This window comes from Salmo salar, chromosome 17 (genome assembly GCF_965601325.2).
Source record: "Salmo salar chromosome 17, fSalSal1, whole genome shotgun sequence".
NCBI classification, from domain to species: Eukaryota; Metazoa; Chordata; class Actinopteri; order Salmoniformes; family Salmonidae; genus Salmo; species Salmo salar.
Window position 1 is genome coordinate 59,853,015 of NC_138307.1, and position 15,312 is coordinate 59,868,326.

General features: G+C 42.5%; 3 protein-coding genes across 4 annotated transcripts; 1 reads left to right on the top strand and 2 right to left on the bottom strand.

The window, feature by feature from the left end:
• The first annotated feature begins 19 nt into the window (after window positions 1-19).
• tsn9 (Tetraspanin-9) lies at window positions 20-5,938 on the top strand. Of its 2 annotated transcripts, XM_082963280.1 has the most exons (9): window positions 20-262; window positions 838-887; window positions 2,045-2,124; window positions 2,210-2,401; window positions 2,500-2,574; window positions 2,689-2,790; window positions 4,248-4,379; window positions 4,514-4,597; window positions 4,686-5,938. In XM_082963280.1, exons 3-9 carry the CDS (start codon window positions 2,062-2,064, stop codon window positions 4,755-4,757), a joined length of 720 nt encoding a protein of 239 aa, XP_082819406.1. In that variant the 5' UTR covers window positions 20-262; window positions 838-887; window positions 2,045-2,061; the 3' UTR covers window positions 4,758-5,938.
• LOC106576292 (putative imidazolonepropionase) lies at window positions 5,932-12,934 on the bottom strand. Its single transcript, XM_045699907.2, has 3 exons — window positions 11,876-12,934; window positions 10,728-11,597; window positions 5,932-9,583 (listed from the first exon to the last, which is right to left on the bottom strand). The coding sequence occupies exons 2-3, from the start codon at window positions 10,884-10,886 to the stop codon at window positions 9,419-9,421; spliced, it is 324 nt and encodes a 107-aa protein (XP_045555863.1). The 5' UTR covers window positions 10,887-11,597; window positions 11,876-12,934; the 3' UTR covers window positions 5,932-9,418.
• Window positions 12,935-13,114: 180 nt separating this feature from the next.
• Window positions 13,115-14,935, bottom strand: LOC106576293 (small nuclear ribonucleoprotein F). Its single transcript, XM_014153383.3, has 4 exons — window positions 14,808-14,935; window positions 14,382-14,507; window positions 13,902-13,966; window positions 13,115-13,405 (listed from the first exon to the last, which is right to left on the bottom strand). The coding sequence occupies exons 1-4, from the start codon at window positions 14,808-14,810 to the stop codon at window positions 13,339-13,341; spliced, it is 261 nt and encodes an 86-aa protein (XP_014008858.1). The 5' UTR covers window positions 14,811-14,935; the 3' UTR covers window positions 13,115-13,338.
• Window positions 14,936-15,312: the final 377 nt, after the last annotated feature.

A 15,312-nucleotide genomic window follows, 5' to 3' on the forward strand; every position in this document is an offset into this window, starting at 1 on the left:
ACTCTCGTTGCAGTTCCATTCGGTAACATAATTCCTCCCCACCACAGTCACGCCTCCAGACCAGTTTCCGCCCTTCTGAAAGAAAATACTCTGCCTGTGATTCATCGACGACAGCAGGAAAGTTTAAATATAGCCTACAAAAATAATACAATTGGATTTGTTAACTTCTGCATTATCGCTGGAAAACCGGATAGAGGTCGGTCGCAGTAGTCAGGAGATTGCTGAAATGAGGATGAGCTGAACTCGAGCTGGTACAGTTACGGTACGGAATCATCTCTTTGGTCTGGATACCACGGCCATGCTGTTTGGGACAAGTCTAAAATCACCCCAGCAGTCTGGGTATCGATCCAGTCTGTGTAATGTTCTAAAACTTTGATGAGAATATATGCTTGTAAATTGTTAGATTTACGCACGACCAAAGTTATATGTTTACAACGTTAAACGAATCAAATCAGAAGTGTGGCCAAAACCATTGGACCTGGCTGCTAAACAATGTTGACATTTTCTTTGAACAGAATTTACATCATAACACTATCAGATTCAAACACTAACATAACACATTCTAGAGCGAGCAACGATGCTTCTTTCTCGATCCTCACCAAATGTCACTTCCTGTGGTGGTGATGTAGAGAAAAAAAAGATGAAAGGGGAGTGCAATCTGATTTATTATTCTGTATTTGAACTAAAAGCGATGGTAGATTTCTCTCTCTGTGTGTGTGTGTCAGAGCCCACCACACTGTTATTGGCTCGGGAAATCATTTCCAGAAGAACATAACTACTACTACATAGAACAACAGTAGGCCTACATGAAAGAGTTGTATGTGCTTTGTCTTACAGGTCCCTCCTGCTGAAGGCTCGACGGCACCATCTAATTCCTTATCTAAGTGGTAAAATTATTACGAGAACAGTTTACATGTTCAAATAGTATCAATTGTCATGCCTGAACACAACCCCAAGAGGGCAGCCCTTTCCCATGAAATAAGTGACTAAATCAAAACATTGTTCGGTATGTTCTTTAGTTTTTCAAATGCATTTTCTGTTATTTCTGCGGGGCTATCCGGAGGTTTTGGCTTTGTGCTCGTATATACGACGTTCCCAAACATAATTATGAAAACGTTACTTTAGTCCATAGGACTCCAGTCACTTTCATTCTTGAGCAAACTCTGCCTGCCCTCATGTGGTTCCGTTGAGGAATTACAGCGGAGTATATTTTCACAGGTACCTGTCAAACAGATGGATAGGAGCTAATCATCTTTGTGTCAAATGTATATTCACCTGGGGAAATGTAGGCCTTAGTCTGTTGTAATCCCTCACAAGAGATAAACCAATAAAAAAAAATTGACAGGGACGAGCAAAAAAACTAGACATTTTAATAGATGGGTTAGGTGGAAATGTCACGAAAACAATGTGCATGCTTCTGTGTGGGCAGAAGTCAGCGTGGTGTGATTCTGGATGACCAGATTGCTAGCAACAATGACAAGTGCCATGTGGGGAATCGTAAGCCTCGTTTTCTTGATACCATGTCTTGTTTTGACAGATTTCATGTCAATGCTATGGCCCAAATTCGCAAGCCAACCAACAACTTTAACGATGTATTTGAGAGACAACAAGTGCTCATTGTACACATTTATTTATGTTTTTAATAAACATTGAATTCGAAATACAGTTGACATAACAGCAATGTAAAGCCAACCCCGTGTGTTTTTCCCTATAGTTGTGCAAGCGTTGATTTCGTTGCTGAACAACCAACCCTTCTATACCAGCGAGTTTTAATTTGTTTACTTTGCTAACGCTGCACTGGTGGTTTCTTGAGGAATTACAACAGTTTCGCAAGTGAGGTGGGTGCAGTAGTACTATTTACTAGTGCCTGTGGAAATACACTCCGTTGTAACGACTAAAAGGAAACAAGTTCGAGCGGTGTTTGAAGTAATCGAGATATTCAGTCACATTTGAATTGTAGTCGATTGCTGATCATTTGCAAGGGAGAGACGTACAAACTCTCCACAAAAGTTTTACATAATAAACACCGCCGTTTTATTTGCAGATCGTCACAGCTTGACCATGGCTCGCGGCTGCCTCTGCTGTGTCAAATACATGCTGTTCCTCTTCAACCTGCTCTTCTGGGTGGGTGAACAAACTCACTATACACATGGTTTTCAAACTAATTCATCTTCTGATTCTGCATTATATTTTATTCTGCCTCTTTCAGTTGGGGGGCTGTGGTTTGTTGGGTGTGGGGGTGTGGTTGTCTGTGTCCCAGGGCAGCTTTGCCACCCTATCGCCATCCTTCCCCTCCATCTCTGCTGCCAACCTCATCATCACCCTGGGTGCTGTCATCATGGTTACAGGCTTCCTGGGTTGCCTGGGTGCCATCAAGGAGAACAAGTGTCTGCTGCTGAGTGTGAGTGAACTACACGACCCACGATGCACCACACTACATTGCTTGGCACATTGGCAACCTCACCTGCCTCGCTCTCTTGTCTCACTTGTTCCCTGTAGTTTTTCATCACGTTGTTGGTGATTCTGTTGGCGGAGCTGATCCTTCTCATCCTGTTCTTCGTATACACAGACAATGTAAGACTCCCATAGAAGCCTCCTGTCAATTCAACCCCAGGTTATCCTTCCACCTATGGTTCCTGTACCCATAGTGCCTCTGCCTACATTTCTCATGATCCACTGTGTGTGCAGGTGAGTGAGAACGCCAGACAGGACCTGAAAGAGGGACTTGCTCTGTACAGCACCAACAACAACGCTGGCCTCCGCAACGCCTGGAACACCATACAGACAGAGGTACGGTACCTAACTACTAATGATCTACCATACAACCCCTGGAACACCATACAGACAGAGGTACGGTACCTAACTACTAATGATCTACCATACAACGCCTGGAACACCGTACAGACAGAGGTACGGTACCTAACTACTAATGATCTACCATACAACGCCTGGAACACCATACAGACAGAGGTACGGTACCTAACTACTAATGATCTACCATACAACCCCTGGAACACCAGACAGACAGAGGTACGGTACCTAACTACTAATGATCTACCATACAACGCCTGGAACACCATACAGACAGAGGTACGGTACCTAACTACTAATGATCTACCATACAACCCCTGGAACACCATACAGACAGAGGTACGGTACCTAACTACTAATGATCTACCATACAACCCCTGGAACACCAGACAGAGGTACGGTACCTAACTACTAATGATCTACCATACAACCCCTGGAACACCATACAGACAGAGGTACGGTACCTAACTACTAATGATCTACCATACAACGCCTGGAACACCGTACAGACAGAGGTACGGTAGCTAACTACTAATGATCTACCATACAACGCCTGGAACACCAGACAGAGGTACGGTACCTAACTACTGATGATCTACCATACAACCCCTGGAACACCGTACAGACAGAGGTACGGTACCTAACTACTAATGATCTACCATACAACCCCTGGAACACCATACAGACAGAGGTACGGTACCTAACTACTAATGATCTACCATAACGCCTGGAACACCATACAGACAGAGGTACGTGTTATGAGAATTTTGTTCCCAATGTTCATAAACTGAACTTCAATTAAACTACTCAGTCTGCACCCCAGAGTTTGTAAGATTCTGGTTAAATGACACAGACGGAGGCCCAGCCTACAATAGTCAACCAAGTTTATTCACGAGAGCTCTGAATATCATACAATGTACACAGCCTTTTATACCTAACATTTGGTCATATCATATGTCATACCCCTTACAGATGCCTCCTCCTCTTCTTCAACACTGTCAATGCTTATTTACAAATCTTCTCCAACACATACATTGCTTATCATATCCTGCAACATGTTACATAATCTACTGTCAGCCTAAAGGTTTCTCCCCTCCCTGGGTGGGGAGACCTTCTTCCTGTTATTAGTTTCACAGTGGTCACAAGTTGTCTGCTGTCTGTTAACAGTTCCCCTTTTTCCTTGAATGTCTTGCTTACATTGCTAAATCCTTAAGCTTAAACTTTTCCTACACACACACATTAGTACCTTCATCTTATAATCACTCGGTTATACATTTTCAGGGTGAAATCATTTAGTCAAATCTTTAATCATAAAATTTTCATTACAGTACGGTACCTAACTACTAATGATATACCATACAAACCCACACTAATAGCATAGCATTCCATCAAGGGAGAGGTGCAATATATAACACTGTCTCCTCTCTCCCTGTCAGTGGCATTGTTGTGGGGTGAATGGATACACAGACTGGCACACTGCCCTGCAGGAGAAGGTGGTTCCTGACCACTGCTGCCAGGATATCTACCAGGACTGTGGGCGCAATGCCACCAACCAGTTCTGGACACGGGTCAGTTTGTGTTTGTTTAAAAATGTCTGATCTTCTTCCTCCCATCAAGGAGTGTGTGTGTGTATTCATGTGTATCTGCATGTGTAGGAGAGTCCTTTTTCACTTCTCAAGATTGTATGTTTCTCTCTTGTCAGGGTTGCTATGAGAAGGTGGAGGAGTGGCTGGATGACAATAAACACCTGCTGGGAACCATCGCCATGTGTGTTCTGGTCATACAGGTAAGGGTGTGTGTGTGTGTGTGTGTACATACAGATGTGCATGTAATGATGTTGTTGCAGTGTGACTGATGTGACTTCCTGTCTGCAGCTCCTGGGTATGGCCTTCTCCATGACTTTGTACCAGCAGATCCACCGATCCGGGAAGAAGTACGAAGCTTAGAACACACACAGAGTTTGAGACCCATTACTTTTATACAAAATTATACTCTAAAAAGACACAAACCTGCGTACACACATGCCACAAAACTGCTTTTAATTTAGTGTTTATATTTACACACCCTTGTATCATTTTGTGCACAAAGGCAATATTAATGTTTTTTTAAGGATCATCTTTATTATAATCAGTGTTCTTGATCGGGATTCAATCCGACTGCGGGTTGTCAACAATTAAATGTGATCTCATGCACGGTAAATGGGTCATTCCACAAATAAAGTGCCAAAAATCAGCATTTTGACATTGTCCCGCGTTATGTTTTTCCGACTTCTGGGAAGATTTCAACCAACTTCAGCCCAAAATTCCTCCATGTTTTAACCATCATTGAAATGATACTCTAAAAAGTTGAACTGGTTATGTTGTTGCTTTGACAGTCATTTCTGAAGATTTTTATTTATTTCATGCGATTAATTTATGTCTGTCCCTCATTTTAAGGCCAACCCTGTTACGTGAACATAATTTGTTTTATATATATGGTGAATCTATTCCTTTAAGAAGTTTTTTCCAACAAACAGTCAACTCAGTGTAAAGGAGGTGAGCTGTTCTACTCTTTTTGGCAGTTTTCTGGTGTTTTGTGCTTAAACTGAGCGTGTCAATTAAAACATCATCCCTGTTACCCATAGATTGGAATTGTTAAAACATTTCTAGCCAATAGTTTTGTGAAGCTTGCATTCAAGTGTCTATTCTCCCTGTCATAAGGGGATTTTTATTTAACCGCTTAATGTGACACTGCTTTTGTGAAATTAATAGTTTATTTTGACCAATTTACACTGCCCAAAATGTTAGCATTTTGTGGAAGGACCCAAATGCTGCATATAGCTCAATCGGAAATTCCCTTTAAAAGCTGAATTGTCGACAACCCGCAGTCGGATTGAATCCCGGCCCTAGTTCAGTTATGTTGGGACTAAGGGTGGGTGAGGAAGGGAGGTTGGATTGTGTGTATGGACACCCCTCAGTCATCCAGAATAGAATGAATGGCTTGAACACAAAAAAAAGAGTAGAAGGAAAGAGGTTTGGTTTCATGCCTTAGAAATCCTTAAATGGATTACAGTTATATTGTAATGATGCATTATTGTAAAACCAGTTACTGAGATGTGTTCAATAAAAATTAAGCTTATTCTGTCAAAGTGCTGGCCATCTTTCCTTCAGTTCAAATTCCAATTCTGTTTACTAAAGCATCATCTAGTACTGTTACAGGAGTGAACTATCATCATCATCATCTAGTACTGTTACAGGAGTGAACTATCATCATCATCTAGTACTGTTACAGGAGTGAACTATCATCATCTAGTACTGTTACAGGAGTGAACTATCATCATCTAGTACTGTTACAGGAGTGAACTATCATCATCTAGTACTGTTACAGGAGTGAACTATCATCATCTAGTACTGTTACAGGAGTGAACTATCATCATCTAGTACTGTTACTGGAGTGAACTATCATCATCTAGTACTGTTACTGGAGTGAACTATCATCATCTAGTACTGTTACTGGAGTGAACTATCATCATCTAGTACTGTTACAGGAGTGAACTATCATCATCTAGTACTGTTACAGGTGTGAACTATCATCTAGAAACTGTTACAGGAGTGAACTATCATCATCATCTAGTACTGTTACAGGAGTGAACTATCATCATCTAGTACTGTTACAGGAGTGAACTATCATCATCATCTAGTACTGTTACTGGAGTGAACTATCATCATCTAGTACTGTTACAGGAGTGAACTATCATCATCTAGTACTGTTACAGGAGTGAACTATCATCATCTAGTACTGTTACAGGAGTGAACTATCATCATCTAGTACTGTTACAGGTGTGAACTATCATCATCATCTAGTACTGTTACAGGAGTGAACTATCATCATAATCTAGTACTGTTACAGGAGTGAACTATCATCATAATCTAGTACTGTTACAGGAGTGAACTATCATCATCATCTAGTACTGTTACAGGAGTGAACTATCATCATCTAGTACTGTTACAGGAGTGAACTATCATCATCATCTAGTACTGTTACAGGAGTGAACTATCATCATCATCTAGTACTGTTACAGGAGTGAACTATCAGCATCATCTAGTACTGTTACAGGAGTGAACTATCATCATCATCTAGTACTGTTACAGGAGTGAACTATCATCATCTAGTACTGTTACAGGAGTGAACTATCATCATCTAGTACTGTTACAGGAGTGAACTATCATCATCTAGTACTGTTACAGGAGTGAACTATCATCATCTAGTACTGTTACAGGTGTGAACTATCATCATCATCTAGTACTGTTACAGGAGTGAACTATCATCATAATCTAGTACTGTTACAGGAGTGAACTATCATCATAATCTAGTACTGTTACAGGAGTGAACTATCATCATCATCTAGTACTGTTACAGGAGTGAACTATCATCATCATCTAGTACTGTTACAGGAGTGAACTATCATCATCTAGTACTGTTACAGGAGTGAACTATCATCATCATCTAGTACTGTTACAGGAGTGAACTATCAGCATCATCTAGTACTGTTACAGGAGTGAACTATCATCATCATCTAGTACTGTTACAGGAGTGAACTATCATCATCATCTAGTACTGTTACAGGAGTGAACTATCATCATCTAGTACTGTTACAGGAGTGAACTATCATCATCTAGTACTGTTACAGGAGTGAACTATCATCATCTAGTACTGTTACAGGTGTGAACTATCATCTAGAAACTGTTACAGGAGTGAACTATCATCATCATCTAGTACTGTTACAGGAGTGAACTATCATCATCTAGTACTGTTACAGGAGTGAACTATCATCATCATCTAGTACTGTTACTGGAGTGAACTATCATCATCTAGTACTGTTACAGGAGTGAACTATCATCATCTAGTACTGTTACAGGAGTGAACTATCATCATCTAGTACTGTTACAGGAGTGAACTATCATCATCTAGTACTGTTACAGGTGTGAACTATCATCATCATCTAGTACTGTTACAGGAGTGAACTATCATCATAATCTAGTACTGTTACAGGAGTGAACTATCATCATAATCTAGTACTGTTACAGGAGTGAACTATCATCATCATCTAGTACTGTTACAGGAGTGAACTATCATCATCATCTAGTACTGTTACAGGAGTGAACTATCATCATCATCTAGTACTGTTACAGGAGTGAACTATCATCATCATCTAGTACTGTTACAGGAGTGAACTATCAGCATCATCTAGTACTGTTACAGGAGTGAACTATCATCATCATCTAGTACTGTTACAGGAGTGAACTATCATCATCTAGTACTGTTACAGGAGTGAACTATCATCATCTAGTACTGTTACAGGAGTGAACTATCATCATCTAGTACTGTTACAGGAGTGAACTATCATCATCTAGTACTGTTACAGGAGTGAACTATCATCATCTAGTACTGTTACAGGTGTGAACTATCATCATCATCTAGTACTGTTACAGGAGTGAACTATCATCATAATCTAGTACTGTTACAGGAGTGAACTATCATCATAATCTAGTACTGTTACAGGAGTGAACTATCATCATCATCTAGTACTGTTACAGGAGTGAACTATCATCATCATCTAGTACTGTTACAGGAGTGAACTATCATCATCATCTAGTACTGTTACAGGAGTGAACTATCAGCATCATCTAGTACTGTTACAGGAGTGAACTATCATCATCATCTAGTACTGTTACAGGAGTGAACTATCATCATCATCTAGTACTGTTACAGGAGTGAACTATCATCATCTAGTACTGTTACAGGAGTGAACTATCATCATCTAGTACTGTTACAGGTGTGAACTATCATCTAGAAACTGTTACAGGAGTGAACTATCATCATCATCTAGTACTGTTACAGGAGTGAACTATCATCATCATCTAGTACTGTTACAGGAGTGCCCCAGGAGAAACAATGCCACCTCATTCTGCAGAATATTACAGAATTCTGCCTCATGATTCTGAGGTTGTATGTTCAAGAGAGAACGTGCAGGATTTTATGGCTCAATGGTTAGAACCCCTGTCACATAACCTTGAGTTTGTGGGTTTAAACCTCAACTTTTACACTTGTGTAGATTTCTGCAACTATTAACGTCAAACATACAAAGAGGAGCAAGAAAAGTGCGAAGGAGTCTGGCTTGGGTTAACAATTATCCAAAACCAATTTTGGAGTTGGAAGTCCATGGTTTTGTCGTTGTTGTAAACGACGTTGCCCCTGATGACAACGTAGTGGATCAGTTCCTGGTGTCCTCCTAACTGGTAGATGAGATGCTCTCACCCGCCGGACAACACCATCAACACAACACTGTCAGTCTACACTAAAGTGTCAGCCACACACAGACAATCAACACAACTTTAGGTAGTCTCACTCACACAATCAACCCAACCTTAGGCAGTCTCACACAAACCAATCGGTTCCATTCACACAGCTACTGCATTTTAGACAACACCATGCACAGTCCTCATCACAGCTACAAGATAACCTTTCAGCAGCTAGATGACTTAAAGGTCAGCTGGACCATAGTGTGGTGTCTGACCACTAAATGAAGCCAGCTCTTACAATATAGTAGTATTTATTGACGGCAACTTTAACGTGGTGCGTTGAGAACCAGCAGGTCGCCGTGTTTGTTGACCTCCGGGGAGCCGTGCGCGTGAGAGCGTCCCAGGGCGTAGGCTGCGTTGATGGTGGAGGCGGTCAGAGCCTCGGGCATGGACATCCTCATGTTGACACACGCCAGGTGCATCCCCACTGGCTGGGATAGACAGAGAGGGATAAAGAGATGATGACAGAGGGATCGCTATATAGAGGAATAGGCTTTTTACCTTCTCCCATTGAACTTATCCCCACAGCCCCCTCCATCTTTCCCCCCTAACTACCCCCCCCCTAAACACACACACACACACACAATACAGGAATGGTTCAGTGAGATGGACATGTTGGGTTCTGAGAATATGAAATATACTTATTCATGTCACTGATGGAGTGCTGAGGTTGAGGGTCTACACCAGAAGTTAAGGGTTATAGGAGGAAGGTATATAGTGGGTGCAACTAAGCTTGGAATGTGTTGAGCGCAGGGAAGCGATTACATGTGGCAGGCATTGATAAGGGGAGAGAGCCATGGATTAGTGGTGGAGGGGGGTTGAGGTCAGGTCAGGCATTGATAAGGGGAGAGAGCCATGGATAAGTGATGGAGGGGGGTTGAGGTCAGGTCAGGCATTGATAAGGGGAGAGAGCCATGGATTAGTGATGGAGGGGGGTTGAGGTCAGGTCAGGCATTGATAAGGGGGGAGAGCCATGGATTAGTGATGGAGGGGGGTTGAGGTCAGGTCAGGCATTGATAAGGGGGGAGAGCCATGGATTAGTGATGGAGGGGGGTTGAGGTCAGGTCAGGCATTGATAAGGGGAGAGAGCCATGGATTAGTGATGGAGGGGGGTTGAGGTCAGGTCAGGCATTGATAAGGGGGGAGAGCCATGGATTAGTGATGGAGGGGGGTTGAGGTCAGGTCAGGCATTGATAAGGGGGGAGAGCCATGGATTAGTGGTAGAGGGGGGTTGAGGTCAGGTCAGGTCACCTTAAGGGAGAAATAAAGGTTTATGACCCGTATCACTAGTGTCCTGCCTAGCAGTAAAGAACGATGTTTGTATAGATAGGTAGGAGGAGCCTATGAGGAACGGTTAAATATCAGTGCTTATGTGATTTTTTGTTGTTGTCTGAATGCCACTGTATTGATCCTCTGGGTAGAATAAACTTGGTTAAACTTTCATAAATGTCCGTTGTGTTTTTTAATCTGAGAATTAGAACCTAACAGACAGTACCATAGACACTTAATACGTACAGGTACTAAACCAGTTGTTACCACAGTGACAGTAGAGAGGCGCAGGTTGATGATGCGTACCTGTGCAGAGTTCATGGGGTGCAGCTCGTCTCCGTGGAAGTTGATGCTGAGGCCCATGTCCAGGCCGGCCTGCAGGATGGAGCGCGTGGAGGACAGGTCAAACACACCCTGCTCACAGAACACATCTATGTTGTCCACCCTCAGGGCCCCCGCTGACATACGCTCACGCAGCCGTGGCAACTGGACCTGAAGGATGTCTGCTGTCGCCTCGGCGACAGTCTTACCCCTGGGAAAGAATCAGAAGGGGTGGGTATTTAATAACACCTAGTGAGGACTAAAGTCAGTAGGGTTAGCTGTATGGGTGTGGGTGAATGTGAGGTCACGACGGGGTGGAATTGAGGTGTCTGTTTAGGATGGGGAGTGTTCAACATGGTGTAGTGCAGTGGTTCCCAACCTTTTTCTGTTACTGTACCATCAACTGAATTTTGCTCTGACCAGAGTACCTCTGAAGTACCCCCTCACGTGCATTTTACCAGCAAGTCTATGGTGTTATGAGTCTTCTCAAGTACCCCCTGTGGATAGACCAAGTACCCCCAGGGGTTCTAGTACCCCTGGTTGGGGACTATTGGTGTAGAGAGTGTGTGTTCAGTACTTAGGGACAGCATGTGCTCCACAGTAGGTAGACGAAATATTGATTGGTAGGGTACGTCTGGCCGTCTCGATGACCTCCAGCATCTTCAGCTCTGTCTGCAGCTCCAGGCCGGAGCCAGTCTTACACTCCACCTGGGTGGTGCCTGCCCGCTGCATCCGACCCAGCCTGCCTGTCAGAGAGGCCAGCAGGGTGGAGGCAAGAGCAGCGCGGGTGTGCTCCACTGTGAAGTGGATCCCTCCTCCGGCACGGTGCACATCCATGGAAGTGGCACCAGCCAACTGTCGGCACACACAGCATTAGCTAGGCTGCGTTTTGACAGGCAGCCCAATTCTGATCTTTTTCACTAATTGGTCTTTTGAAAAATCAGATCACCTCTGAAACAGATCTCGTGTGAAATGATCTGATGCGACTGGTCAAAAGACCAATTTGTGGAAAAAAGATCAGAATTGGGCTGCTTGTGTAAACACCATATAAACCTTTACTTTTACTCTAAAAGGTGAGTCAGATTACAAGCTGTTGAGGCAGAGGGGACAGGACTAAGGGAAGTCATATTTACCTTCATGGCAAATTCATGAACCCCGTCTCCAGCCCATATGGGGTGGGTGTGTGCATCAACCAATCCTGAAACGTAATAATACAATGAGCACAGCTGCATTTCTATAAAACCTAATTCTCTACATGATAGAACACTAAACCAAAGATTCAAATATTTGTATCAATAGAACAGGGGAGCATTTGGCAGGACCAAACGTTTTGGAACATTCAAATATGCCAGGTAGGCCAAACATGGCTCTCTGACACACAGGAGGCTGTGGAGGGGAGAACGGCTCATAACCATGTGTTTGATACCATTCCACTGATTCCGCGCCAGCCATTACCATGAGCCCGTCCTCCTCAATTGATGTGCCACCCACCTCCTGTGCTGACATGTAGAATAAGGAATAACGTCAGCCCTATTCATGGCATTTCTATCTGCACCGTTCGACAACGTTTGTCAAATAAACGTGGCCAAGGTTGCATGTTTACACGGCCCTTACTATCCGGGATCCTTGGGACGTCCCTACACCATTGAAATGTACATTTAAAATGGTACGGGTTAAGTTTAGCATTAGGAAAGGGTTATGGTTAGGGTTAAGGATCCCAGATAGCACAAACCATGTTTACGCCTTCGTGCACGCCTAGATCTACCGCCCCTATTGTCCAGGATGGTGTATTGCACTGATACTTGCCTGGAATGACATGCATGCCAGTTGCATCGATTACTTTATCAAACGTGCACCCCGCATATTGGAAATCAATGGTGCTCGCTAGTCCAATATCCTTTATCAGACCGTCGCTGCACGAACAAAACACAGCTCTTTTAAGCAATAGTTTGCGGTGGAAAAACGTTTGGTTTAGCCAAAACTTACCTCCCGACAACCAAACCACTGTTCTCACACACAGCTTTTGCGTCCCTTCCTTCGTCAGGAACTTCTCACCGTTGTTGCAAATTAAAACCACCCGTTTCACGTTCTTTACCAAAAGTTTGTAAGACATTTTGAAATAGTTGAAATGAAGCTTAAAAATGTAAATTACTTTTGTAAGTCACCTAACTGTCACTTTCTAGCGGTTTGGAGAAAAGTAAATATGTGGAGAACAGGTGTTCAAAGTGCAAGTCTGGGAGGGGCTTTGGAAATTAGGAATACTGTACATTGATTGACAAATTCTGTTCAATGTGTAGTGTTTGTTAATTTGGTTGAGACACCACATCAATCACCTCCCTCACAAACCTGTAATAATACCACCAGACAGCAGGTTTAGGAATGGGTACAATAACCATCATCTTTTCAATTTATTATACAGTGATATAATACATATTGGATCATAAACAGTAAAAAAAAAAAAATTGCTCTTGAAAGTTTCACCTATATAAAGCTAACTTTCTTACCAAGAGTCCATTTTCCACATAGTGAAAATGAAAAAACAAAGATTCAAAACAACACTCATCCAGATCTTCAGTTGCAAGTCTCATCCTCGCCATCATTCTTTCATTTCTCCATCCTCCTCTTCTTCCTCCACTCCTCTAATATACAAAACATTATTGCACCTGTGGGTAGAGAATACGCACTTTAGATCAAAGAGAATTACACTGAGAACAGCCACTATCAAACATCTGCATCAGTCACACCAGAAGTATGCTGGACACAGAAGTCCAGGGAGAATACATTTCTACTGGTACTCATTAAAGGGTTGACGTGCAGTTCAACCAATATTTCAGAATATAGAGTTGCATTCTATTGCAGAAAACATCTGATTTCAACAAATACTTCCTTTCTTGAACTGTGTATTATTTACTACAAACCAAACAAGCCAAAGTGGGACTTTGAGGTACCTTCCCGAACTTGTCCAATATGAAACTTGTTTTGGTAGCACAACACTTTCTGTTGAAGCAGTCTACACTAATGAATACACCCCAGATCACTGCTCTAAAAGAGGTAGGTATTTCATGAATGCAGTTGTTGCCGATCTCGATCACCTCAGGAGTAAAGGACAAGAGGCAGAAGGCAACATTTTAGAGAATCCAGAAGAGGGCTCTTATTTACCTAACAAGTACTTCTCCAAGGTGACCAGCCAACGCTCCATCCACATACTCTTCTGTGTTCGCCAACTGTCGAAACCAATGACAAAAACATGACAAATTTACATCTGCATTTATTTGCGCCAGGCACACACACTGTCCAGGTTAGGTGCAAAATACAAGTCTTGTACCTGCGGCATACGTGGACAAAAATGAATAACTTGTGGGAGACTTATTTTGATATGAGATAAGCAGATAGGAAGTGGGTCTACAACAGACCCACGTTTGGAAAGTCTGTTTAATTATACAATGCTTTGTCTCAAATTCCCAGTCATAATGACCAATCGTCCTGCCCACCGGCACTGTAAGCTGAAATGGGATTGTTTTTAACTTTTGGCTTCCCGCGGACTGTTTTTGTGCAACCAAATTCAATTGAAAGCAACGCTAGCATATGTAAATACACCCACGTTGCTAAAAACACCCGTGTCCAGGTGTGCTCCCTCACCTGCATGTTCATGTAGCTGTCCACAGACACTAGGTAGCCCTTGTACTCCATCCCCCACTTCAGCTTCACCATCACCGGCTTGCCTGTCAGGCCGTTCAGGAAGGGTTTCGGGTTCAGAGGTAAACTCTAAACACACACAGCAATAGGAAGGTGGGATTATTGTTATGGGTAATAATTTAATGGAACAAAATAGAACGTTCAGACCCATGTGTAGGGAAGAACAGACGTCTATCATCATGCAATGAAACGCATATTAGATTTCAATCTGCAACATGACTTTATTTGCCTCTCATTCACTGCAACTGCAATGAATGAATGGGATAACGTTAGCTTGCTGGGAAAAGGCACCCAACTCAAACTGCTAATCCGTTTTTCTTTTCAAAAGATCCTGGCAATTTTATTATAACCAACCATATCAACACTCACCATTGCTGTACGAAATGTGGTGCTATTATATCTTAGTATTTTACTATCTGTTCGATACAAAAACGTCCAGACTTCTACGCATTGCCGCCGAAACCAGGAAGCTAGAGCCTTTCAACTTTGACCCAAAACAAAGGTTAATCGATTGAGAAAAAGAGCTCGAATTATTTATGTACCGCCACCTAGTGTACGGAGGGGCAAAAATGAAGAGACATTATTTAAATGTTCATGTTCATTGCTCATTGCCGCAGATATTTTAACGGAAAATGTTATAGATAAATAAAGGACAGTAAACTGTTAAACTTATCCATGTCCATCTTCAAATGGTTGCATTTTATTCAAAAGACTGCCCATGTGTAGTGAACTGAACAACTATGGGGGCAATGACGCCCTCTGGCGGTTATAGTGGGTATCGTGTTGAGTACTGCACCACGGTCCACTTCCCCAAAATCTTTGGGCTATGATGTGACTTATTTGCTATCATTGGATGTAATCTACCTAGCTAAAG

Excerpts from the sequence above, each read along its gene's own strand:
- tsn9 (XM_082963280.1), top strand. The coding sequence starts at position 2,062 with ATGGCTCGCGGCTGCCTCTGCTGTGTCAAATACATGCTGTTCCTCTTC. Across the intron at positions 2,575-2,688 it reads TCTTCGTATACACAGACAAT|GTGAGTGAGAACGCCAGACA; the intron begins GTAAGACTCCCA and ends CTGTGTGTGCAG. Across the intron at positions 4,380-4,513 it reads CCAACCAGTTCTGGACACGG|GGTTGCTATGAGAAGGTGGA; the intron begins GTCAGTTTGTGT and ends CTCTCTTGTCAG.
- LOC106576292 (XM_045699907.2), bottom strand. The coding sequence starts at position 10,886 with ATGTCAGCGGGGGCCCTGAGGGTGGACAACATAGATGTGTTCTGTGAG. Across the intron at positions 9,584-10,727 it reads ACCCCATGAACTCTGCACAG|CCAGTGGGGATGCACCTGGC; the intron begins GTACGCATCATC and ends TGTCTATCCCAG.
- LOC106576293 (XM_014153383.3), bottom strand. Across the intron at positions 13,967-14,381 it reads ACAGCTACATGAACATGCAG|TTGGCGAACACAGAAGAGTA; the intron begins GTGAGGGAGCAC and ends TGGTTTCGACAG. Across the intron at positions 13,406-13,901 it reads CTTGGAGAAGTACTTGTTAG|GTGCAATAATGTTTTGTATA; the intron begins GTAAATAAGAGC and ends CTCTACCCACAG.